The sequence below is a fragment of the Malania oleifera genome, chromosome 10 (genome assembly GCF_029873635.1).
Source record: "Malania oleifera isolate guangnan ecotype guangnan chromosome 10, ASM2987363v1, whole genome shotgun sequence".
NCBI lineage: Eukaryota > Viridiplantae > Streptophyta > Magnoliopsida > Santalales > Ximeniaceae > Malania > Malania oleifera.
The window spans coordinates 10,292,026-10,318,046 of NC_080426.1; the positions used below are offsets into that span (position 1 = coordinate 10,292,026).

Genomic DNA, 26,021 nt, shown 5'->3' on the forward strand with positions numbered 1-26,021 from the left:
ATTATGAAAAATGCAGTATGTTCTGCCATGTTTTGATGGTATATGTATGTTTTCCCAGGTTTGATAAACAGTACTGAACATGTTATGTATGATATATGTTGAACACAGAATACTCATGTTGCCACACATTAGTATTAGTTTATTTTCCTTATTGAGAGGTGTCTCACCCCTAAATCTTATTAACTTTTCAGGAGCCCCGGATAGGAGAGCGGGACAAGCCCCGCTAATATAATACGGTCTATCTGCCCTTTTTGAAGGGTAAGTTTTGTAGGGACAGTTAGATTTTGTGGGAAATGTCCCTAGGTTTTATTTTTGGGATATATATATGAAAATACAGTGATTGTAGTAACTTTGGTATATTGTGGTATATGATATTGAGATGTACATGTTTGTATATTTTCTGCTGCTAGGGCTTCTGCTTTATGTTATGATATATCCCTGGTGCCCACGGGCCCAGGTGGATTGTGACCTGCTGAGCTGGAATATGGGATATGTGATATTGATATTATATATAAAAAAAAAAAATATGTGGAAAAATGAGCAAGTCGTGACACCCAGTGCACTTAAGGAAGATGCCATGATGAAAAGTACCTTTCAAGTACTGCAAAATACGCTTGGCAGCGTCCAATGGAGCTGAGATGGTTTATGAATGAAGTGAGCCAGCTTATTGACCGGGAAGGCAATGTTGGGCCAAGTTAGAGAGATATATTGAAGAGTGCCTATAACTCGGTGAAATTTAGTTGGATCAACAAGAGAAGAGCCATCGTGGAGCTAAAGAAGATCCTTTGTGGCAACTGGAGTCATCACTGCCGGCCGTAGCACCATCCATTTTAGTGCGAGAAAGGAGATCCCGAACATATTTTTTTTAGGAGAGGAACAGGCCATGGGAAACTGAAATCACCTCAACACCAAGAAAGTAATGCAAGGGACCAAGATCCTTCAGAGAAAACCGATGATCGAGCTGTTGAACAACCTTAGAAATAGCAGCAGAGTTACTTCCAGTGATTAAGAGATCATCCACATACCAAAAAATAGAGAGCAACATCAGCACTTTTGTAGATAAACAGAGAAGAATCAGATTTAGACTGTTGAAAACCGAGTTGAAGAAGACAAGCACTCAGTTCTTGATACCAAGCACGAGATGCTTGTTTCAAGCCATACAAAGACCGCTTTAACCTGCAAACATGAGAAGGCAGATTAGGATCAACAAAACCCGGAGGTTGAATCATGAATACATCCTCTTAAAGGTGGTCATGGAGAAACGCATTATTAACATCCAACTGGTGAAGGGGCCAATTTTCTGAACAACAATGGAGAGGATAACCCGAATAGTTACCGAGTTCACAACAAGGCTGAACGTCTCATTATAGCCAAAGCCAGGCCGTTGATGAAAATCTTTGGCCACTAACCGGGCTTTCTAATGAGAAATACTACCATCAGGATTCCGTTTGATATGGAAAACTCATTTGCAGCCAACCGGTTTGATTGTAGAACGCAGTGGAACCAGCTCCCATGTACCATGTTTAACCAATGCAGTGAACTCTTCGGACATAGCATGCTGCCACTTGGGATCTTTCAAGGTTTGAGACACACATGTGTGCTCAACAGGTTGAGGAAGAAGATGTCGATTGGCAAGGTAAAGTTGTTTGGGTCTATGAATATTATTCATAGTCCGGGTAGTCATACCATGAGTACGGGTGGACCGGGCCAAAGATGCAGGTAAAGGGGATGAAGGGATTACCTCTGGCTGAGAAGGTGCAGGGGAGGGTGATGAAGCCGGAGCTGTAGGAGCGCTATCCGTTGCGGTGATAGGAGAGGAGGGTATCCGTCCAATGGAAGGCACCGCTGGAATGGCAAGGTCCTTTGTCATAGCACCTGAAATTGACAGAGAAGGCACAACAACATGGGCAGAGGAAGAAAAAGGAAAAAACACATTTATCAAAAACTACATGCCTAGACATGTAAATGTGAGAGGTAACAAGGTCCATACACTTGTAGGCACTCTAAGAACTTGAGTAACCAAGAAAGACACAAGGCGTAGATTTTGGTTGAAGTTTACCGGTGCCATAAGGTTTGAGTCATGGGTAACATTGACAACCAAAAAAATACACAACTTTTTGTAATCGGGGCGACGACCAAACAAACATTCGAAAGGACTTTTATTTTTCAAAATAGGAGTGGGCATACGATTTATTAAATAAACTACCGCCTGAAATGCATAGGACCAATAAGAAAGAGGGAGACTCGCTTGACTCAACAGGATGAGACCGGTTTCGACAATGTGCCGATGCCGGCGTTCACTTGTACCATTTTGCTCAGGTGTATGAGGAGCAGTGGTAAGCTAGCTAATGGAATCAAAGGAGAGAAAATGACGAAGAGCTTGAAATTCGCCCCCATTATTGCAGTATAAGTGTTTGATGTGAAAACCAAACTGTTATTCAAGTAGCCATTTCAATTGACAAAAAATGTTGCAAACATCACTTTTTCGTCGGATGGGAAACAACCAACAATATTTAGTGAAGTGATGATGTAGGACGGGATGGATAGACCTAATCCTACGGTTCAACCCTCATACAAGCACATACACTTAAGGCACTTTAAATTAAGAATTTAATTATCCGAACATAAACACCATAAATCATGCTATATTTCACAAGTTGTTGGAATTTTGGGAAGGTGTATGATGCTGTTCCAAAATAAGTCCCGATTGGTCTTTCACAAAGGAATCAAGTAAAATGCAGAAAAGTTGCTATTTCAAATATTCAAGAATATAATTTCTATGTTAGCAAACTAATATTCATCTAATTGATTTAAGCTAGCAAGTAACAATGTTGCAATCTATGGATTCAAAAGGGTTATGCAAAGATGTGATTTAATCTACTAGCAAGGGTTGACAAAATATTGCAAGGATTCAAACACTAGTGCTGAAATTACCAAGAGAGTTGTTTGGATGGCTGGACGTTGTTCAACACAAGTTAGACCACGCCGAAGTCCTTCGTACAAGCTTTGAATTACCGAGACAAACGCAGCAATGCAGTGGAGGAATGATGGCTAAGGTGCTGGCCGTGTGGGTGTTGGATGGAAGGTAGGGGTGAGCAAACGGTCGGTTCAGCTAAATTCGGTTAATTAACCGAATTAACTGAAATTTTGGGTTAATGAGAACTGTTAACCGAACTGACTGAATAAAGAGGCTTTACCGAACTGAACCCGACCGAATTACATTTTTAGGTAATTCAGTTAACCGAATTAATTTGAATTTAATTAATAAAACATAATATAATTGTAGATTTTTTTTACTAAATATTAATCAACATATTAACAAATTAACATATACTAATTAACATATTAACAAATTAGCATATACTAATTAACATATTAACAAATTAACATATACTAATTTATATTTAAATTTTAATTAATTATTAAATCGGTTATTTCGGTTAACCGAATTAACATTCCTCTTAACCGAACCGATTAACCGAACTTTGTAAGACCATAACCGAACCGACCGATCTTGTGTTCTTAACCGAACTGAACCAACCAAATTCGGTCGATTAATTCGGGTGTCCCCAAATTATGCTCACCCCTAATGGAAGGTGGTCGTGTGGTGTGTGGGGAAGATGATAATGGAGTCGTTGGATAGAATAATGGTCTCTCACCACTTGATCTCCGAGGAGAACGCGTAGCCTCACACTACACAATCGAATTGATTGGACAAGCTTTCAAGCTCAACAATGGAAAACTTCAATATATTCAAACTTAGCTTAACTTTTAGTTCTTACAATGAAGGGATATATAAGCTAGCATGGTGGGACAATGCATTAACTAGATTAGCTAGCATGGGGGGACAAGGTATTCACACACTCACACCGCCTACACAAGCATGGGAGACACAAAAAGTAAATGCTCACTAATGTAGGACAATTCTAGGAACCCTAATCCTACCAAAGATCCTCTTTCAAATGCACACACCAGATACACTTTAAGATGAGAATTTAATTAATCGCAATGACCAATATAAATTATATGCAAGAACTACAGGTTGTGGAAAATTCAAAAAATTATAGGATTCATGTAGACTTGTCCTTAAGGACCTAATCAAGTAGGATAAGATAATTACTTGAAAGATGGTAAATTCAAGTCTTAGAAATAAGCCTAAACATGCAAATTATATATCCTTAGAATAAGACACAATCAAACATTTAAGTATGAAAATCTTTTGGACTTTGAAGAGTTTGTCTGCAGAGATTATTCAAAGACATGCAATGGATATTTTGAAAAGGCTAATGGAAGGTAAATATCATATTGGCTTTCTAGGAGTTATTTTGGAAGTGATTGAAATGAGCTTACTGAAATTATTCGGAATGATGAACACAACACACTCGAACCTTGCTCGATATCCCGAATGGTGATTCTTGGCGCTTCTTGGGGTTGTGATTGATCTGCTTGATTGTTGAAGTAATAATCTCACAAAATAGCTACTGGAATGGTAATATGGAAAATGGATAATGATAATCTCGTGGCCTCTCACCACTCAATCTCCAAAGGAGAAGGGATGTGGTCTCTCACCACTCACTCACAAAGAGGGAACAAGCTTAAAGCTTAAGCACAAGGCAATAAATCTTGATTCAATTCAAATACTTGATGTCCCTAATAACTTACATGCCCAGGTATATATAGAGATGTTGGAACAACCCTCCAACCATAAGTAAATAAAATATAACAAGTTTTGAATGGAAAATGATAAAGTGAAACCAAAAAGTCAAAAATGTAGAATTTTCAAAACAAATAGTCTCATTCTTCGGCCTTCTATACGTTCCATACTTTGAATTAGCTCACCTACCATATACCAAATTAAAGATATGGAAGTCTTCTTTGCAACACACTTTGAACCACTCCATTTGGACTTTTTTTGGGAAAGTTATGGCATATTTGGTGAGAGGTGTGCAGCTGTCCATGTGATGCAGAATTTCTAGACGAATGCCTACTGTTATTGGGCTGCCAAGCCGTGCACAATTTGAATTTCATGGTTTTCCCTATACCCAAAGAAAGGTATGGGAGTCTTCTTTCCAGTCCAATTGGAATCGGGTTATTTGTGCCTCTGTAGATGAAGTTATGCATTTTCTTGTACAGGTGCGCAATTGCCTTCATCCCAGCGAATGCATCCACGTGACACCATCTTCGCGAATGTTATGTTTGGGGAATGTTGATCCCCATCACTCACTGAATCCTAACACATTAAATACTAACACAACTTACTAACACACACTTGCAAGTTTGGTTGTCTTGCAACATTACAAATTAAATACAAAGACATGAGCCAAAAGAAAGTCAATTTCATGTAGGGCCCATTGGAGCTGTGTGCGGCCCACATGGGTATTGAGATGGATCTTGCTTCGACACTTCCTTGGGTCTTCAAGCACCTAATAATCTTGAAATGAAATGTTCAAGCAAATACAAATCCAAGCAAAATAATAATAAAGTCTTTCATCATAAAAGTCATCCATCAATAATCTTCAAATCCCATGTGTACCTACAAAATAGTTAGGAACAAAAGTGGACATTAGGAGGTTGTCCACGTCGGCAAAGGAGTGGACATTGAAAGGCCGTCCACGTGTTACCATGTCTGCAAAGGAAATGGGCAGGGCATGTTGATCCCCATCAAGTGATCAACAAACAAGACATAAAAACGAAACCCATCAAGCGAAGTGGAATTTGTAGGCCCCTAAACATCAGTATAAATGTATTCAAGTGGATGAGTGCTAACAAGACAAGTGGAAGAAAGGCAATTTGTGACTTTTATTGCATTGACAAGCATTACAAACAGATGATGAAGGGACTAGACACTATAACTGGTAGAGAAAAGGTATGAATAACAAAATCAACTACTTTATTTGACTGATGCCCAAGTCATCTATGCCAGGTGTCGGCTGTTGTATGTTCACCAACAAGTGCTAAAACAAAAGACATTTTAGCGGAAGATGCTATCGGCATTGGATAGATACCATCCTAACATTTACCACAAAGTAGAGTCGCCCCCGTGCTCCAATCCTTCATAAGAAAATAAAATGGGTGAAACTCAAGATAGACATCATTGCTACAAGTGAAATTATGAACGAAGATTAGGTTTTTGTGAATATTAGGAACACAAAGAGTATTAGTCAATTTAAAAGGCTTCGAGGAAGAGGGAAAAGAAATAGAGCCAACATGTGTGACTCGCAAACCTGAACCATCGCCAATGACAACCTCATCTGTGCCATCATACTCCGAGTGAACAAAGAGATTGGCAAGATTGGAGGTGATGTTGTGAGAAGTAGCGGAATCCACAAGCCACTTTTTGTCGGTGGATGCATTTGTAGCGGCACAATTAACAGACTTCACTTTTGAAGCCGAGTAACAAGTCTTAGCCGAGTGGCCGACTTTGTCACACAGCTGACAAATGATCCGAGGCTTACCAGACTGCTCCTTGCGATTATTGCGACCAGAGTTGGAGTGACGCTGATCAGAGGAACTAGGGCTAGAACGTTGGTTGCGGTTAAAAGTGGAAGTGGAAATGCGGCGCTGAGTGGAGTTCGTAGTGGCAACTAGGACAGCATTGAACACATCAACACGTTGTAAGTAATTTTTGTGACCAACTAGCATATCATGAAGCTCCTAAAACGTAAGAGAAGTCTCACGTGCCCGAATAGGCACTGCAATCTCATGGTACTCAGGGCCAAGACTGTTGAGGACATACAAAGTAATGTCATCCGCTAAGACGGGAGAGTTAATCACAGCAAGTTTATCAACTAATACCTTGATGGCGTGGAGATACTCCGAGACCGACGAGACTCTCACTGAATGAGAGTCAACTCTTCCTTAAGTTGCATAACATGAGTGCGTGAATGATTGGCGTACTATTGTTGCAGCTTGGACCAAGCATCATGAGCAATGGTGGAAGCGGTAATGAGCAGCATGACTGTATCGAAGACAGATGCAAAGATGACATGGAGGATCCACTTATCTTGTGAAAGCCAATGCCAGAAAATCAGATTGGAGACATCTGCAGAAGATGAACCGGCAAAGGAGGTGTTGGGAGAAATGGTTCGTGATGGACAAATGGTTGTACCGTCAAGATAGCCCTGAAGGTCATAGTCAATGAGTAATGACGTTAGTTGGGCGCGCTAAGAAGGGAAGTTGGAAGGGGTAAGCTTCAAGGGAAGTTGGGAGCCGGCATTGATGGCAATAAGAGAAGAGTTGCCATTGCTGGGAGTGTCGAGGGTGGTGACAGCAACGGATTCAAAAGAAACGACCATTAGGAAAGAGAGAGAGAGAGAGAGAGAGAGAAAAAAAGAAAGCTCGTTAGAGTAAGAGCTCTGATACCATATAGAAAATGCAGGATACTTTCATTGATGTAGAGATGTCCTATATATAGGACTTGTACAAGGTATAGTTGTTACAAATTCAAATATAAATTCAAAAGTATTTAAATACTAAATCAGAGAGATTCTAGACTATCAAATACAAATAGATATTCAAGTAATACAATATGAAGAATCTCAAATATTCAAAAAACAAATTCAAAAGTATTTAAATACTAAATCGAAGAGATTCTAGACTATAAAATACAAAGAGATACTCAAGTAATACAATCTGAAGAATCCCAGATCGCCGCATACAATCTGATATTCGCAAATTTTCAACTACTTGGATTCTCGGCAGTTTAGCAATAGGTGTAATTGGCGACGGTTTAATCACAGTAACTATTCTGTTTTAATTTGTCGAAGCAACCGTCAAATGGTTTATTGAAATCGTCGACGGTTTGCTGGAAAACTGGGTAATTTCCTTAATAAGGAGGGTGCTGATTGACAACGGAATGTCAACCAGCATAATCTTTTGGTCAGTATTACAAGAAATGAAGATTGGAAGAGATTGCTTGAAACCTATTTCAACACCTTTAGTGAGATTCGGGGGAGACGTGGTCCATTTTCTGGGCACAATTACACTTTTGCTAGCTATAGGGACATCTCCACAACAGGTAACCTTTATGACGAACTTCCTGGTGGTTGATTGCCCTTCAGTCTACAACATAAAAAGAGATCAAAGAGATCAAGGTAAGTAGGTTATTTTAGGGTTTTTATGTTTATTAGGCTTTTCTGAATCAGATTTTGTGATAGATGGAAATATACTACAGTTTGAGTTGATTTAACTAGGGTGTTGTGATTTCAGGGTTTGGGTTTCCAAACACCTCAGGCTTGGGTTGAGGATCCCAGCGGGTGTTCCCTTAGGAACTCAAGTAACCTTGATAAATAATTAGTAGTTTAGAATTTTATGGATAAAAGATAAATGTGGGCTTGGGCAAAAGACAAAATATAGTTATTATTCTGAGTTTGGATTATTGAAATTGGAAATATGTATACATTTCAGGATCTTGTGTGGTACACTGTGGGCGTGAAGATAAAGTTGGAGTTAGACCTCCCAGTTAATCAGGTAAGGGAAATATGCTATGCTAGTAATTCTAGAATTTTTACCAGTAAACACGTGTATTTTGAGATATGATTTTTGGTTGGTTTATAGTATGAAATTATATGTTTTCAAGAAAATTTTACAGATTATAGATTATTTTTATCAGGGAAAATACAGATTTCAGTACAGGGGTTTTTATTTATTTAGTTGTGTGGCATGAGTTAATAGTAGATCAGTACTGAATTTATATAGCTTTCAGAATATTATGATTTACGGTTACACAAAAATATATATTTTATAGCATTTTCAGAATACCATGATATTCAGATTATAGAACCATAACGTTCAAATATTACAGTTTATTCATATCAACTTTTACAGTGTTATGGTTATTACAGTTGAAACAGAATCATGGTAAAACAGTAAGATATATATAAATTAATATTATACAGTATCAGACCTTGATGGATCAGATAAGATTTCAGAGCACAGTACCGTAGCTATTTAGATCAGAGTGCAACCACATATCTCAGATAGTGTGTGGATTATATGAGTAGTCGACCGTGCCTTGGTGTCACAGTCCGACTATTTTCACACCCTTGTGAAGGGCCGTGTAGCGCTAGCTAAAACACTCTTGTTTAACTAGCCAGCCTATCGTTTACCAACATTCATCCACCAAGCACTTTCATTGACATTCATTCAGATAGCAGTGTAATAGTAATCAATTCATGAAAGCCGTGGCAAGCAAGCAGTAAATATTGAAGCAAACGTAATTCATTAACAAATCCTCCGTTGACATGGTGTACTTAGCGAGGGAGGCAAGTAGGTTAAGCACATAACAATTGCTAGTGAGTTTTACAATGACTGATGAACATTCACCCTCCCCTAAAGAGGTTTTTATGTAATTATCATCTTGGCACTAGGAAACATAAAAGTGACCGAGGAGTCATACTGCCTTATTTGGCTTACAAAGACTCTACTAGCAGAAAATAACCCTACACTAGTATTTACATGATGGAAACCCATCCCAAGCACACGAGATAAGTGGTCACAGGCAAGCATAATGCCCTGAACAAGTTTAGCTCGTGACATTCTCCCCCACTTATGCGGTCGACATCCTCGTAGGCTTTTGGTGGCTGTTACACTTCAAATTTGTCGACGAACGGTTGAATATCTTCCGCATAAATTCAATTGATTTCTTTTTCATCAAGGCATTTTCACTTCACTAGGAACTTCTGCCGCTTCTTCCTTGAGGATGTGAACTTTCTGTGTGCAAGGATCTCTTCAACGTCATGTCTGTCAGGTTGCACTGTCTTCAACTCTGCTCTATTGGACTGACTTCTGCTCAGATCATTGGTGTTGGCGTTGAATGGCTTGAGGCAGCTGACATGAAACTGCGGTCTTCTCCTGGCACGACCTGCTCATTTTTCACATTTTTTTTTTTTTTTTATATTATCAACATTATAAGATTAATACTACATATCCCACAATCCAGTTCAGCAGGTCACCATCCACCTGAACCCGTGGGTACCAGGGATATAACAAAACATACAGCAGAAGCCTACGCAGCAGAAAGTATAAAATCATATACATCTCATCATAATGTGCATAACATATACCAGAGTACTACAACCACTAACTCTCAGTATATACAACCCAAAAATAAATCTAGGGACAATTCCCTCAAAATCTAACTGTCCCTACCAAAACTTACCCTTCGCAAAGGGCAGATAAACAACACTAATTCTGCGGGGCTTTTTCCGCTCTCCCATCCGGAGCTCCTGAAAAGTTAATGAAATTTAGGGGTGAGACACCTCTCAGTAAGGGAAATAAACTAATACTAGTGTGTGGCAATATGAGTAATTCGTGTTCAACATATATCATATATAACACATTTAGTACTGTTTCGTCAAATCTAGGAAAACATATATATATATATATATATATATATATATATAAATTTCAACATAGCAGAACATACTGCATTTTCATAATATATCTCAACTCATGTCATAATAATAATAACATAAAAACCATCCTGGTGGGTTAGCTGACTGTTGTCATGTATTACCCCCACATGACTGGGTTGTGTGGCCCGAAGGCGGGACCTGACAATGGTTGGCCGACCACTGTCAAGTCAATAGTCTAGTCTGTAGGTCCGATAGGTCTACCCAGACTGGTCCGTACACCAGGGGCGATAACAACACACTTCTCGAAAATAATCACATCGACCATCCAATCTCACACCACTCCGTACAGCGGCGTTAACACAGATATCATGATCACGAGGATTATGGACACATAGCAACGGTACCGTGCAAGTGCTAGCCTAAACCAAGCCAACCAGGTTCTGATATCATATACATATACTGAAACCGTGATACATAAATATCTCATTTCATTTATTTTCACATCAATCATATCATTTTACATATATACATGTATCATAAAAATCATCGGCCCGTACGTCGGTATTTCACATTTTATCATAGCTCGACCCGTACGCCAGCTACACATAGCACAGCCCGTACGCTGGTAAACAGTAATCACATAGCACAACCCGTACGCTGGCAAATCACATAGCACGGCCCGTACGCCGGCAAAACACATAGCACGGCCTGTACGCCGGCAAATCACATAGCACGGCCCGTACGCCGGCAAACATATCCACATATATATATATATACAAAAACATCTCGGCCTATACGCCGGTTTTCCATCATAAAAATCCACATCATCCACATTCTCAGAAAACAGCATTACACAACATTTTTACTCATGCCACACAATAGATTTTCCACATACTCAACATACGATCATTTTCACAGTATTTTGCAAATATGAGACATATATATAATCATATAATCATATACATTTTTCATAAATCAAATGATAACTATATATATATATAAGCATTTTCCAAACAGTACTAGTTTAGTTTATCCCCTTACCTGATTCCTGAAAAGCCCCTAACAAAACTGCCCCGCACCCATAGGGTTCCTAACTCAACACCCTGAAAATGAAAAATCCCAGAATTAAAGTTTAGTATTTCTAAGCATACAATATTTTCCTCAACTGTCAAAAACCCACAAATTGAGTAGAAAGTTTTTACCCAAAAGCATTCAAGTTTAACACCTGAGGGGTTCCCTGACCAATACTCCGAAACTGAAAACCCTCAGTATTAAACTTCAGTATTTCATGCGTAGAACACTTTTCTCAACTGTCAAGACTCCAAAAATTGAGTAAAAATGCTTACCTTGGATTTGGGATGGAATCCAACTTCGTTTCCCTGACGATCTGCCTGGGCAGACTTGTAAAGAACTCTGCCAGGATCGTCGTGGTAGCTTCAGATTGTCGATCTGACAACTGGTGGGGCTGGAAACATAGAGAGAAAGGAGAGAGAACCGTAGAGAGAGAGAGGAGAGAGAGAGGCTTCGTACGAAATGATATTTCTCCCGGATTTTTCATTCTTATAAAACAAGATTTCGTCGATGAGTCCTTCACAAATTTCGTCGACGAGACTCTGTATTCGTCGACGAAATTCAGGCTGCCTCAGAACCTCTCTCGGTATTTTCTCGTCAACAAAGCCCTGTGTTCGTCGACGAATTCTCTTAAGCCTTCGTCGACGAAGTCTACGGTCTCCTTTTGTTTCCGGTTTCCATTTCCCTTTCCTTATTATTCAAATTTCATTTTAAATTCGGGTCGTTACATCTCCCCTTATCTGCCCACTTCTTCATCTGCTCAGAAGCTTTCTCCAAATAGGCTTGGGCAAACTCTGCATTCTGTCTCCCTTCACTGGTGAAGATGTACGCCCTAGGACTCTTTCGTTTGTACGACTCACCCACTGTGTGAGGTAACAGCGGCAGCTGGCCTGTAACAAGCTTAAAAGGACTCTTGTTGGTTGTTGAGCGCCTTTGAGCGTTGCCACAGAATGGAATCACATCAAGTAGTTGCACGCCATTCTTCTAGTTGTCGTTGACACAATGGCACAAGTACTCATCTAGTAGCTCTCTGAATCTCTTCATCTTTCCGTCTGCCTGTCGGTGAGAACTCGAAGAGATGTCAATATGTGACCTGAATATCCTGAAAAATTCTGTCAAGAAGTTGTTAGTGAACATTAAGTCTCGGTCACCAATAATAACTTGGGGAACACCCCAATGTTTCACAATAGTCACAAGGAACAATTGTGTCGTCTACTTTGCCGAATAGTACTTTGGTGCGGCCATGAAAGTACCATACTTCTTCCGCTCCCCTTTGTCTTGTTGGCAAGTGAGACAAGTTTTGGTATAATCAACCACTTCATCCCGCGTGTGCGGCCAATAATACCTCCCCAGTAGTCCTGTCATTGGAGTCATTCTCCGCGAATACCCCTCAACGAACTTCCTGCAGTATTTAGTAAGGCCAAGAAAGGAACGCAACTCCTTCACTGTCGTGGGAATCTTCTGTTCTTGAATCATCCTTACTTTCTCCATACCCCTCCCGATACGACCTTGTTCAACCACTTAACCAAGGAATTTGTTGCTTCGCCAATCGAAAGAGAAATTCTCCTTCTTCACATCCAAACTGTTTCCCCTCAGCCTGTCGAACACCTTCTGTAGATGCTCTTCATGTTTCCTCTGAAACAACACCGATGCTCCCAACGGTGTTTTGGAAGGGCGAACACATCCCGCTTCCAATTCATCAAGTTGCTTCCCAACTCTACTATCTCTCGAGGCGCAATCCGACATGACCCTTTAGCAGGTAGTTTCACTCCTGATAACAATTCGATCTCATCCTCCACAGTCCGTCGTGAAGGCAAATTGTGAGGCCGCTTATCCAGCAACACCTCCTTATACTCATCCAACACCGCTTGGATGGTCGTAGGCTTCAGCTCTTGGCCTACTTCTTTGTCTACCACCACTGTGGCTAGACGTGTTTGCTCACCCTAATCCAATCCCTCATTGAGTTGTATGGCTGAAAGGGACTTCCCATCGTCTCCTTTTGTTGCAATGACTTACACCATGCATGAGTGATCTCCCATCAGACACAGGGAACCAGCCGAAGGCATCAACACTGCCCTCGTCCCCCTTAGGAACTCCATTCCTAGAATGACTGGAAAGTAATCCAATGACACCGCTGTGAAATTCATATGACCTTCTCACTGTCCAAGCTTCACAGTAACTTGCTTTGCTACTCCCAAAGTAGGCTGGGCTACAGAGTTAACTGCTTTCATGCGTCCTGTATCCTTCTCTAAGGATAAGTTGAGTCTCCATGCTTCCAACTGCGAAACAAAATTATGAGTAGCCCCCGTATCCACCATAGCGCGAGTACTCTTCCCATTTATCCTCAAGTCCGCAAACATTAACCCTTTTGCTCGTGTAACTTTTGGTGTTTTTTCTTGCTTTTCCAATGCACTCACCAGCCCCATTGAACCCACCCTGGGGGCATCATCCTCTTCCTCCTCACTTTCCACCCCTTTTCCCGAAGTAGAAGCTTGTAAGGCATTGAGTAATCTCTTGTGTTGACACTCACTCATTCTGTGAGATCCACCACACAAGTAGCATGAAATTTTACTCTTCCCCTTTCCATTGGATGTGTTGAACCCTTGAGACGACTAAGCTTCCTTTGAGGTTGATGATTTAGAGTCGGCTCCCCCACTCTTGGGTTTGCTATTCTTGAAAGACTTTCCACTGTTTCCCTCTCCGCCAAACCGTTTGGACGAAGCGGTATCATCACCAGCATAGTCAGTCAAGCGTTCTGCAGCCGCTTGTGCAGTTGACAAGTCTTGAACCCTTTGCCTATGAAGTTCAGTTCTTGCCCATGGTTTCATCCCCTCAAGAAAATAGAACAACTTGTCCTTCTCCGACATATCCCAAATATCCAACATTAAAGCAGAAAATTGTTTCACATATTCGCTGATCGACCCTGTATGCTTGAGATCTCTCAGTTTTCTCCTTGCATTATACTCAACATTTTCAGGAAAGAATTGGGCCTTGAGCTCTCTCTTCAAGTCTACCCAATTATCGATTACACAGCATCCAGTTTCAATCTCTTGGTACTTGGTACGCCACCATAGTTTGGCATCACCAACCAAGTACATGGTCGCAGTATCAACCTTTGCTTGTTCTGAGGCCATCCTCACAGCGCGAAAGTACTGCTCCACATCAAACAAGAAGTTCTCTAACTCCTTGGCATCTCGGGCACCCCCATACGTCCTGGGTTCTAGTACCTTGGTCTTGCTAACTCCCGGAGTGTTGGAGTTCCCCATAGCAAGAACCATCATATTCACCTTTGCATTCAGATCAGCCATTCGCGACTGTAAAGTTTCAACTATGTGGCGAAAGTCCTCTGACATGTCGCCTATCAAACCTGCTTGATGTTTTTGTGATCCCATCACCTCATCAACAAGTTCTCTCATCTGGGCCACCTCCGCGGCCATAGTGTTGGTTGTTGTTTCAACTTATGCTTCCAACACGCTGATCCTCTCAACAGTGTTTGGTGCCATGGTCACTTACCAAAGTTTTTCCAAATCCAACAACAAAGGCAATCAAATTCACGAAGCAACTCAACCTTAGGCTCTCACCAAGTGTCACCGACTTGGCTTTGATACCAAATGTCACGTTTCGACTATTTTCACACCTTTGTCAAGGGCCGTGCGGCGCTAGCTAAAACACTCTTGTTTAACTAACCAGCCTATCGTTCACCAACATTCATCCACCAAGCACTTTCATTAACATTCATTCAAATAGCAGCAGAAATAGTAATCAATTCATGAAAGCCATGGCAAGCAAGCAGTAAACATTGAAGCAAACGTAATTCATTAACTAATCCTCCGTTGACATGGTATACTTAGTGAGGGAGGCAAGTAGGCTAAGCACATAACAATTGCTAGTGAGTTTTACAATGACTGATGAACACTCACCCTCCCCTAAAGAGGTTTTTATGTAATTATCATCCTGGCACTAGGAAACATCAAAGTGACCGAGGAGTCATACTGCCTTATTTGGCTTACAAAGACTACTAGCAGAAAATAACCCTACACTAGTATTTACATGATGGAAACCTATCCCAAGCATACGAGATAATCGGTCACAGGCAAGCATAATGCCCTGAACAAGCTTAGCTCGTGACACTTGGTAACGTCACAGGCTACAAGGAATCATGGACCCTATATTAGGCAAGGTGTATGACTTATCAGCATAGATGATATGATTTGGGCTGTTGTGCACCATCTTGTTTCGTAGCACCATTCATATGAGTTTTTCATTTTATTTTTTTTTAGGTTTATACATTGATTTGTGGAGTCATCAGCATGTTCCCCATGTGTACCCTTGCACCTTTATATTGTTGATGTTTAGGTCACCTTTTCTCCTCTATATTGTTGATGTTAGGTTATCTCCCTTTATATTGTTGATGTTAGGTTATCTTTTTAAAAAAAAAAAGTTATAAGCAAAACTTTCTTTGTTTTTCTGATACTGCTATGTGGTTGAGTATTCCTATGCATGAGATGAGAGGATATTGATGGTTATTAGTTGTTAGATCATCACGAGTACACATGCATACACACCTTTTTTTCTTTCCTGTTTTACTGATACTGCTACTTCGATGATCATTCCTTCCTCTGCATCATATCGGAAAATATTGACAATTGTTACTGCTCAATTGAAAATTTTCAATTGCTTAGAGCAAAAGAAGATAATGAATTTTTCTGGATATCCAATGAGTAGTACTTGGTTTGTAAATATTTCAAGTGTAAATGGCTTCAGTTTCATTCCTCAATCTCATATTGTTCACAAATATAATTGAATTTATAGTTTGTGTTTACATCTTTTCAGTTTCTAGTCTTTACAAAGAAGTAACCCTACATATTAATAGGGTGCTGTTCACTGTATGATATTTACTAAGGATGGGAGCACACCCTCTCATCTGCTATTGGTGAACGACATGTTTCTATATGATATGCTAATAACCATCCTTTTAAAAGCTTTTTTTTTTGGGGCTGATAAAGTTGAAAAGTTCCCAGGACGGGGGTCCTCCTACTGCATCTTTCTCATATATATATATATATATATATATACAAGGATGAATACACAAAATGGAGGTAAGGCTTGATTATAAAATCTTTTTATAGATGGTTTTGTTTATGAAGAGTTCAAAATGGCTGAGATTTGTTGCATCAGAAATCCGCCCAAAGTGCTAGAAGAAAATAGCCCATATTATATTGAAATTTTTTTTTCTATTTATGAGCTTGGAAGGGTTTTGTCATCACACACGCCTGTATTCTTTTGTCCATTCATATACTCTAGTTGTCATGGAGAAACTTGATTCTGCATGTAGGCATGAAACCAAAACTCCCACCAAATATATATTTTAGAATTTTATGTTGATTTGGATGCTTACTCTGGTGCTGTCTACTTATTTGATGCACTGAGACACACATATACATATGTGTGCGTGCGTGTGTGTGTGTGTGCGCGCGCCCGCGCACGTATATACATACACACAATGGATCACCCAGTCCTTTTGGATTTTTCCTCATTTGCATTCCTTTCTCAGTAGTATTTTAGGCTTTTAGCTTGGATCCCCCCCCCCCCCCAAAAAAAAAAATCCTAATATGTGTGTGTGTGTGTGTGTGTGTGTATCAATATATATGTATATGTTTGTATATATATATATGTATATATTATATATAGGTACACACACACATTAACATTCTCATGTACACCCATGATAATTAATTATATTTCCCCAAAATTTGACTGTTGCGTCATTGAATCATACAAATGCTGAAGATGCATTGCTCTCTATTCTGAAGATTTTTTAATTTCACAGGACAGAGAAAAGATATCAAAGTTAGACATTGATCGTGTCGAGGTTGTGCTCAATGGTTTGTTAAGCAGCAGGGGTCAAGCTAAGCCTGTGGGGGTGTCAAAGGTACGCTTAGCATATTCCCCATAGGAGTTCCAAGTTTTAGTTTTTGTGTACACAAATCTGTTATTTGGATTTCCATCAAAATAAGATAATTATGAGTTGCTTTCATTTGGGCTGGACATCTTGATTGTTTCATGGTTGCTTGATTGTTGATTGTTAATCTGTTTACAGTAATGTGGATCTTATTTTTGAGAATGTTTAGTAATTTGGAAAACCTAATTGCAGGAAGGGTCTCCCTCTCTATTTAGAATGTGTCATGCACATTACAATGACCATCATATCCTTGCTAACTTGTGCTTGCTATACACAGCTGTAATACTACAAAATTGAGACTAAATTACCAGTAAGCAGCAACACTACACCTCAAGTTGGAGCATAAATATCATATGCTCCTAACTTGATACTGATGGATTTAACCGAGTACCCTCCAAAATTTAGTGAATGAATTAGCAAGCTGGAATTCAGACTTCAATTGAGTGCTTGTAATGAGCTTCTGCACAAGTTTCTCCTGAGCAAAGCAGTAACTTCAATGTGTTTCATCTACTTGTGGAAGACTAGGTTGGAGGAATAACAACTTGATTATTTCAAATAAACTCCATAGGCTGAGAACTAGCCAAATCAGTTTTCATGTAGTGTGTGCCATGGCCTTATATTTCGACTCAACCCTCGATTGGGCCACAACAATTTGTTTCTTATTTTTTGCAGGTTTCTAGGTTACCACCACCAAACACACAATACACAGACAGATTAATGAAGCTGAGTCTGACCTAGAACAAAAGGCATAAAAGATGTGAAATAACTCATGACAGTGATGCCATGAGTTAGAGAGATGATGCAAGTTCTAGAGAGAGAGGGTCTGGGTTACAAAAAGAGTCTCTGGCAAGAATGAGGGTCAAAAGAGTCTCTGGGTGAAGATGGGATATTTATGGTGCTAGCTAGGGTTCAGCTACTATCCAATGAGGGGAGGTTATGGTTGTGTTACAAGGCTTTGACCAATATGAGAGAACGATTTGAATTACCCAAAGGCATAGTATTGCGTGACTAGGAAGAAGAAATAAGGAAAGGACATGTGTTGTCAGTGGCTGATAAGCTGGCTAAGGTTAAGTGATGCTGGGCCAGCCTTACCCTAGTTCTAACTCACCAGGCCAAATTTCTCTACCTCAGACCAGAAATTGTTCAAGGACCCTGCCATGTATCCTATGATTAACCCTGGGCATGCTCGTGGAGAGTAACTAAGGAATTAAAATTTAGTAAAGCAGGCAGCTAGCTAATATTTGATCATGAACCAAATTTAATATTTTATTATGTGGTTGGACCAAGATATATATAAAAATATATATATTATATATATATATTTATACACACACACACACACATAAAGGTATCTTCAATGGGTATGCTTTTGCTTTGGTTTCCTAGATTTCCTAAGCAAGCAGCCCAACAATATCATGGATCCAAAATAAATTTAAAAAAACAAAAAAAACAAAAGAAGCATCAAATTGGAATACTTTTGATCCCAAACAACAGCATGTTGAACAGCCACCAAATCATATAACCAGAATTCTTCAAGAGTAAAAGGTCAGAGTGGGAGGAAGGGAGAAAGATATTTCCTTTGGTCATTAACTATTGTCGACAGTTCTATGATCATTAAGATAGGGTGCACACACTAATTTCAATGTAAGCTTTGAAAAATATTGATCTTTTCTTATTCCTTTAGAAAACATGTAACTTTTAATGACACTTGGTCATTGAAGACAATAATCCCTCCATTTTCAATGCTTGCGATGAAAAAGCCCAAAAATTGTGCAAAAAGTCCTTTTGATATCTTTTTCAACACTTATTTTGCTAAAAATGTGTTGAAATTTGTACTATTTTCTTCACATTTTAATGGCTGTTGAAGAAGTCTTGTAGAAACAAGTTATTCCCTTTACTGGACCATCATGGCTTGATTTTTCGCTAGCATGACATGCAAAGTTTGTGTATGTAATCCAAAAGTGGAATTGTCACAATGTGGACACCATTAAAGATTATTGACAAGCATAATCCTAGCCAATTTTACATGAAATAGTTGATTGTGTGCTTTTTCCTTAGTTTGTGCATGTGCATGCATGTGCCGTATATGAATGTATGTCTGTAAGCATATACTTTCGTATTTCTGTAGATATTCAACAAAAGTTGCTTAAGTTGTCATTTTAGTTGCATGTATGCATATATGCATGCATATTTGATGAAGGTTATGTTGCATGTATGGATGTATGTCCCCAAATGCTGTCTTTTTTGCATTTTTCCTAGCATAATTCATTGCATGGTTGACTGATAAGACTCTTTTTCTTCATTCAATGTACTGAACCCAAAAAATGCCAGCTATTCAATTCTGATTACAGTCATCAGGTCATTTGCTGCTTGTAGTGACACAGATTAATAATTCAATGTTCTTTAATTCCGTATTGTTCTGTCAATTTTCTTTGGCATTTCAGGGATTGGCAAGGATGCCAAGAAAAACTCCAACCTTAATGCATGGTCAATGCATGGATGAAACTGAAGATGAAGTTGGTGTTGATGACTATATATCTCTATGGGTGTTGATGACTATATATCTCTATGGGTAAGATTACATTGAATCTTAATGCAGTGGTGATGATACTGACTGGCAGGTTTTTAGCTTATTCTTTGTGGAAAAAAAAAAATCACAAATATTTTTTGCACCTTTTATGGCTCAATTGTGCTATACAACACGGGCTTGCAGGCTCACGTGCATCACCCAGTAAGACACTGCCACCTGGGCCCATGCCATCACAGCCCCTGTGTTTTTAAAGCATTTTTGTTTATGACTTGTTAAGGCACCACCAATAAAACAAATGACCTGTTATGGACCTCTTCTCACATGAATTCTTCGAAGTTGGCTATGAATATGATGTTTTGGTTCCCTATCCCATCCCTTCCACTCCTTTCCCTATGTCTGGAGTAGATTAGGTTCCATGAGAATTAAAATATGTGACAATTATTTAGTCGAGATCTTATTTTTTTATTAACATTGTTAGGGAGCAACTCTCCAATAAAATTATGACACATGGCACTCAGTGAGATTGAGCCAAGCATGTTTCCCAAGAAAAATAGCTTCTCCTCTTAAATAGTGAGATTGGCACTCAGTGATCTTGAATTTGAATTTGCATGGATTTAGACAAATTTTAATATAATTTTGTATTATATTTTATCTAAATTTAATATAAATTTAAATTTAAAGCCTATCCAAACTTAAATTAAAGTTTTCATCCATTGATTTGGCGCGCGCGCGCGCGCACACACATGCATTTCTCTATTACTAAATGGAGTGTTTTTTACTTTCGATCTTTCGTATTCCTATTTCTGTGATGACTTATGTGATTAAACTCTGTTGAGCCTTTCTATGGGGTGGTAAGAAGAAGCCATTGGTTGCATGGAGTGATGTATGCTTGCCAAAAATGGAGGGTGGATTGGGGGTAATGGATCTCTAAAGTTGGAACTTGGCCCTACTCACTAAAACCTTATGGAATATACATGATAAGAAAGATTCCTTATGGTCTAGGTGGATTAATCATGTTTATTTAAGAGGTGGAAGTTTATGGGAGGCTATGGCCAAACATCATGAATGAAGGCTGTGGATAATTGGGATGATGGGCAACATTTCCACTGTCATGAGGCATACCAGTTTTGGAGACCTAAAGGGAGTATTGTACCATGGCACAAGTTGATATGGAAGAATCCATGTGACCCAAAGCACTCGTTTCTTTTATGGCTGGCTGCTAAAGGTAAACTACTCACCAGTGATAGATGTAATTGGGAGGATCTTGATGACACGTGTGCTGTGTGGAGTTGAAAAGGAGACTGCTGAGTATCTATTCTTCAAATGCAAAATATCCAGTACTGTTTGGAATCACTTAAGAGGATTACTTAAAATGACCAGGGCAATGTCTACAATTAAGGCCAATATCAAATGGCTTATCAAAGAAGTCAGAGGAACAGGAGTTACGGCGGTGGCTAAGAGGGCCTGTCTTGCCATTACTATTTATTGGATTTAGCACTTTCGAAACAAAAGGAGATTTGAAGGGCTAGTAACTCATGCGGAAGTTATTATAAATGTGATCCAAACTCACACGTTTAGATTAGTTTATGATAAATTCCCATTCCTTTGTACTTATTGTAGTTAGTTGACTTCGTGGTCCTAGTAATGCCCAGTTATGGATGTTTAGTGTAATCTATGTTGATGGCTTTGTTAGCCTTTAAGATGTATGGTTTTCTCTTGTTGTGTGTTAGCTTTGGGCTCCTCCTGGGTATGCTCAGAGTATTTGTACATATTCATTTTTGATCTATATAATTATAGTTTTCAGATCCAAAAAAAAAAAAAAAACTTAAAGAAATGATTTTTTTTCTCTATGACTAAACATTTCTCTATATTTTTATTGTCCTTATAGTTTTCAATGTCCAAACAGGCCGCTATGAAATCAGAAGGGAAGCCAAAATATCTAAAAATTTCTTCAATTTATGTGAACATTGAAGCGCCAGTTAATGATACATATGGGGTGGCAAGCGGGGAACGGCGACCGCCGTTAAAGGCTGGGCTTTGGGCATGGTCATCCCGTAAACCTCCCTTGTATCAATATCTTCGGGTCCCAGCCCATCCGGCGGAGCCCATTCAAAACAGTGAAAGAGCCGAGCCAAAGCCATCAGAACAAGTGTCACTCCAAGCGGCGCGCCGGGACACTTCCTCTTTCCCGCACTAAACGGCAGTATCTTGAAATCGGCTCCGTGGCTAATCTCGACCCGGCTCCCGTCGGCTGGCCAGTGCCTCTCCGGTTCGAACCGCTCCACGTCTTCCCAGATGGCCGGGTTTCGTCCGAGACCGTGCGTATTGATGAAGACACGTGTCTTGGCGGGAATATGGTAGCCGTTGATTGTGGTGGCACGCACGGACTCGTGCGGGATGAGAAAGGGCCCGGCCGGGTGCATGCGGAAAGTTTCCCGTACGACGCAGCGTAGGTAGTTAAGGTGGGGAAGGTCCGATTCGGAGACCATCCGATTAGGGCCCACGACAAAATTGAGCTCATCTTGGATCTTGCGGAGGACACGTGGATGCTTGATCACCTCCGCCATCGCCCACTCATTGGTCACAGCAGATGTGTCTGTGGCAGCAGCTATCATATCCTGATTTTTTTTTCCCCACATTATCTTTAAGCAATTAAATAATAAAATTTCAGTTTTAAAAAACTCCGATAAGCTAGATCCTGGACCTTGTGCTAGGAAAAAAAAAAAAAAAAAACACTATTGAATTTTCTACCATATTTTCTATCTTTCAAATATGATAAAAGGTTGAAAGAAAAAAAAGAGAACTAATTAGATATGCATGAAAAATAAGAAAAATAAAAATATTCAAAGTTAGAAACTTATTGATTGATTTCTTATATTCTTTTTTTCTCAATTATCGAATAACAATAATAAAAATTCTTTCATAATTTCCTTTTCTTATGATTTTCCTAAGTTCCAAATAGAATCCAAATATTAAGAAAAAATTATAGAATAGAAAATATTAAGAAAAACTTATAGAATAGAAGTTTCATGCCTAAAATTTACAATGCATTAATCCTATTTGATTGTAATAGTAGTTTTTTTTTTCCCCTCATGGTGGATTCACTTCTAGAAAATATGGATTTTTTGCCACCAATAAATGAATATAGGAAAAATACAAATATGACGTAGTCAAGCGGGTGGGGTTTGAAATTAAAAATTTGAAGGTTTTGATTTGATTTCTTACATAGTAAATGAAACTATGTACGATTTGTTATTATATTTGGTTAATTTTACACAATTCAAATTTTAGCTTCATAATACAATTCCCTAAGCATGAAATTAGTTTTTTCTACCAAAAAAAGAGAAGAAAATATTAGTCATTAAACATATTTATTGGGCATTCACCTTATTTTTAGAAAAGACTTTAAGCTACATTTCGGTGCATGAATTTTGGACTTTAGATTTGAATTTAAGTGAATTTGGACAAATTTTAATACAATTTTGCTTTGCATCTTACCTAAATCCAATACAAACTCAAATTCAAACATTCTCCAAATATAGGATTAGATTTGGATTTATGCAGATTTAAAAAATATGTAATATAAAATTATATTAAAATTTATTCAAATATATCAAAATTTTAATTCAAGACTTCAAATTCATTGTCCACATATTGTTAAATAATTTTTAATGGTTATGGGTTAACAATGCTTATAGATCACCTGAATAAGAGCTTTGATCTCCACATCATCCATGTGTTCTTTCCCATCTTCACCAGGCAATGACAGTAAAACATCTACGAAGTCCATCTCTCCTCCATTTTCTTCCCCTTCCTTACCTTCACTTCTCTTCCTCCTATGCTCTTCAATGATCTTCATATGAAAATTATCCACCCTTTCCTCCACTTCCCTCATCTTCTTCTCACACCCAAACGGGTCGACCCATCTCCAAACGGGCAGATAATCCCCCAGATATATCACGCCCAAGAGCCAAAACAGCTCATGGGTTATGTGCATGAACTCCATGGCCTCTTCTGGGCCCCCAGTTTTCACCCCAAAGTACTGCTTCCCCAGCAACATCCTGGTCACATTGTTCATAGAGAAAGCCCCCAACACCTCCCTCAGGTTCACGGGGCGTCCCATTTGGGCCTGGGCCCAAACATCTCGGACCAGGTGTTGGGCCTCATCAGCCCGATGAATTGCAAATGATTCGAGCCGCTTTGTGGTGAGAAGGTGCTCCATGCAAATTCTCCTCATCCTCTTCCAGTTTGGACCGAGTGGGGCCAATGCGACGTCGCCGCAGCCGTAGGCCAGGTGGACAGCAGCGAGAGTTCGTGGCCGGGAGGCAAAGACGTCATCCTGCCGGATGAGTATTTCGCGAATGGTGTCGGGATCATCGGTGGTGATGGCATCAACAGTGCCGAGTCGGAGGTAGACCAAAGGCCCATATTTGTGACAGAAGGAAGCAAGGTCCCTATGGGGGAGTTGGCCCAGTTGGAGGAGGTTTCCGAATATGGGCCATCTTGGTGGGCCTGGAGGAAGTCTGGGCTTCTTCTGGCCTAGGAAGTGGTACGTGGCCTTTGCAAACAGAACAGAATAGAGAAGTATGCAGGCGATGGTGGGAAGCTCCATAACTGCTCTGGCGGGTAATACAGAGATTCATGGACTGTGCAGAAAGAATTAATTAAGAAGGGCGCGGGGAGAGGGGGCGTGGATGGGTTGGATGTATGAATGCATGATCTTGACATGAAGCACTTAATAGTTTCCTACTTCAATAAATGGGATTTGAATGTTACACCGTGGTTGATGAAAAGGAAGCATGGGAAGAATGAGCTGCAATATATAATGATTTTTTTTAATAAAAAAATAGTCAAATTATTCAACTTGCTAAATATTTTTTGATCGGATCACACATTGTGTTGCATGTGGAACATATTTTACATGTTATAAATAATAATTAGCATATTATTAAGTAAGAAGAATCAAATACTTTGTGAATTATCTAATATATATATATATATATATATATTTTGGATACACCGGGTTTCCTGGGCTTGTGTGCCAAACTAATTTCACGCCTACGTCAGTTGTGCCCTCAGCCAACACGTAGAAGGTAAATCGCGGATGTGCGCTGTAGGCGGTAAGATTTGAACCTCAGACTTCATCTTAATTCAAGATCGTCTGGTGAACCTTCTTATCACTTGAACTTATGTCCAGGAGTAAGGAATTATCTAATATTATTATTAATGCAATAAGATGCAAAATTTTCAACAATTGATAATAATAATTTAAGCTATAAAATAAAATTCTACAATTTCTATGATTAATCATTATATATATTTTTTGTTATGCTTTTGTGGAGTCTAGTTGCGTTAAATTTGGATTATGACCCAACTTTCTTTAATGAGAGATTTATATCCTAAGGCTTAGTCCATGGAGCGAAAGCTTGGGCCGTAAGGCCTAAGCTGCAGTGCTCATGGACTAAGCGGACCAAGCCGTACTCGTGGGGGTCCGGGGGCAACACCCTGAGAAAATTTTTTGGGCCCGTTTTGTAGCCCATTCAAAACCCTGTGCGCAGCATATAAAATAATTATTTTTAGGGTAATTAGGGTATGCGGTCACACTTTGTGAGAGAGCGAGAGAGAGAGCATTGTACCGCCACACTCTTTGTATTTTTTTCCTGATAATAATGAAATCCCTACAACTCCGTGGACGTAGGCAAAATTACCAAACCATGTAAATACTGCCTTGTGCGTGTGATTGATTTTTCTTTGGCATGTATACTTTCTCTATTTTGTTCTTAATTCCCAACATTTTTGTGAGTTAATAATTTAAGTTATAAAATAAAATTCTCCAATTTCTATGATTAATCATTATATATATTTTTTGTAATTAAGATGATTTTTGTGAGGCTATAGAAAATTTCCTAAAGAGTTGGTTTGTAACGACCCAAAAATTCATACAATTATATATAGATATATCATCATCATGGGCCCAAAGTGGGTGCTGTGGTAAACTACGCATTTCATGTATAATACCTATGCAGCAAAAAATATAAATATCCAAATCATAACCCAAAATACACATTACCAGAGTATTACAGATCCATCATATGCATATATG

The 26,021-nt window shown here is 39.2% G+C and overlaps 2 protein-coding genes across 3 annotated transcripts in view; one reads left to right on the top strand and one right to left on the bottom strand.

The window, feature by feature from the left end:
• The window catches only part of LOC131165559 (uncharacterized), a 38,567-nt gene extending 15,969 nt beyond the window's left edge, over positions 1-22,598 (top strand). The window contains exons 2-4 of one of the 2 annotated variants that reach the window (XM_058123479.1): positions 17,257-17,358; positions 19,833-19,960; positions 21,825-22,598. In XM_058123479.1, coding sequence (XP_057979462.1) covers positions 17,257-17,358; positions 19,833-19,960; positions 21,825-21,834 — 240 coding nt within the window. In that variant the 3' untranslated portion in view covers positions 21,835-22,598. Of the gene's footprint in view, positions 1-191; positions 259-8,406; positions 8,471-17,256; positions 17,359-19,832; positions 19,961-21,824 lie in introns of those variants that run through there. The other variant, XR_009139598.1, reaches the window with a different exon arrangement.
• LOC131165558 (cytochrome P450 703A2) lies at positions 21,898-24,530 on the bottom strand. Its single transcript, XM_058123478.1, has 2 exons — positions 23,622-24,530; positions 21,898-22,536 (listed from the first exon to the last, which is right to left on the bottom strand). The coding sequence occupies exons 1-2, from the start codon at positions 24,528-24,530 to the stop codon at positions 21,898-21,900; spliced, it is 1,548 nt and encodes a 515-aa protein (XP_057979461.1).
• Positions 24,531-26,021: the final 1,491 nt, after the last annotated feature.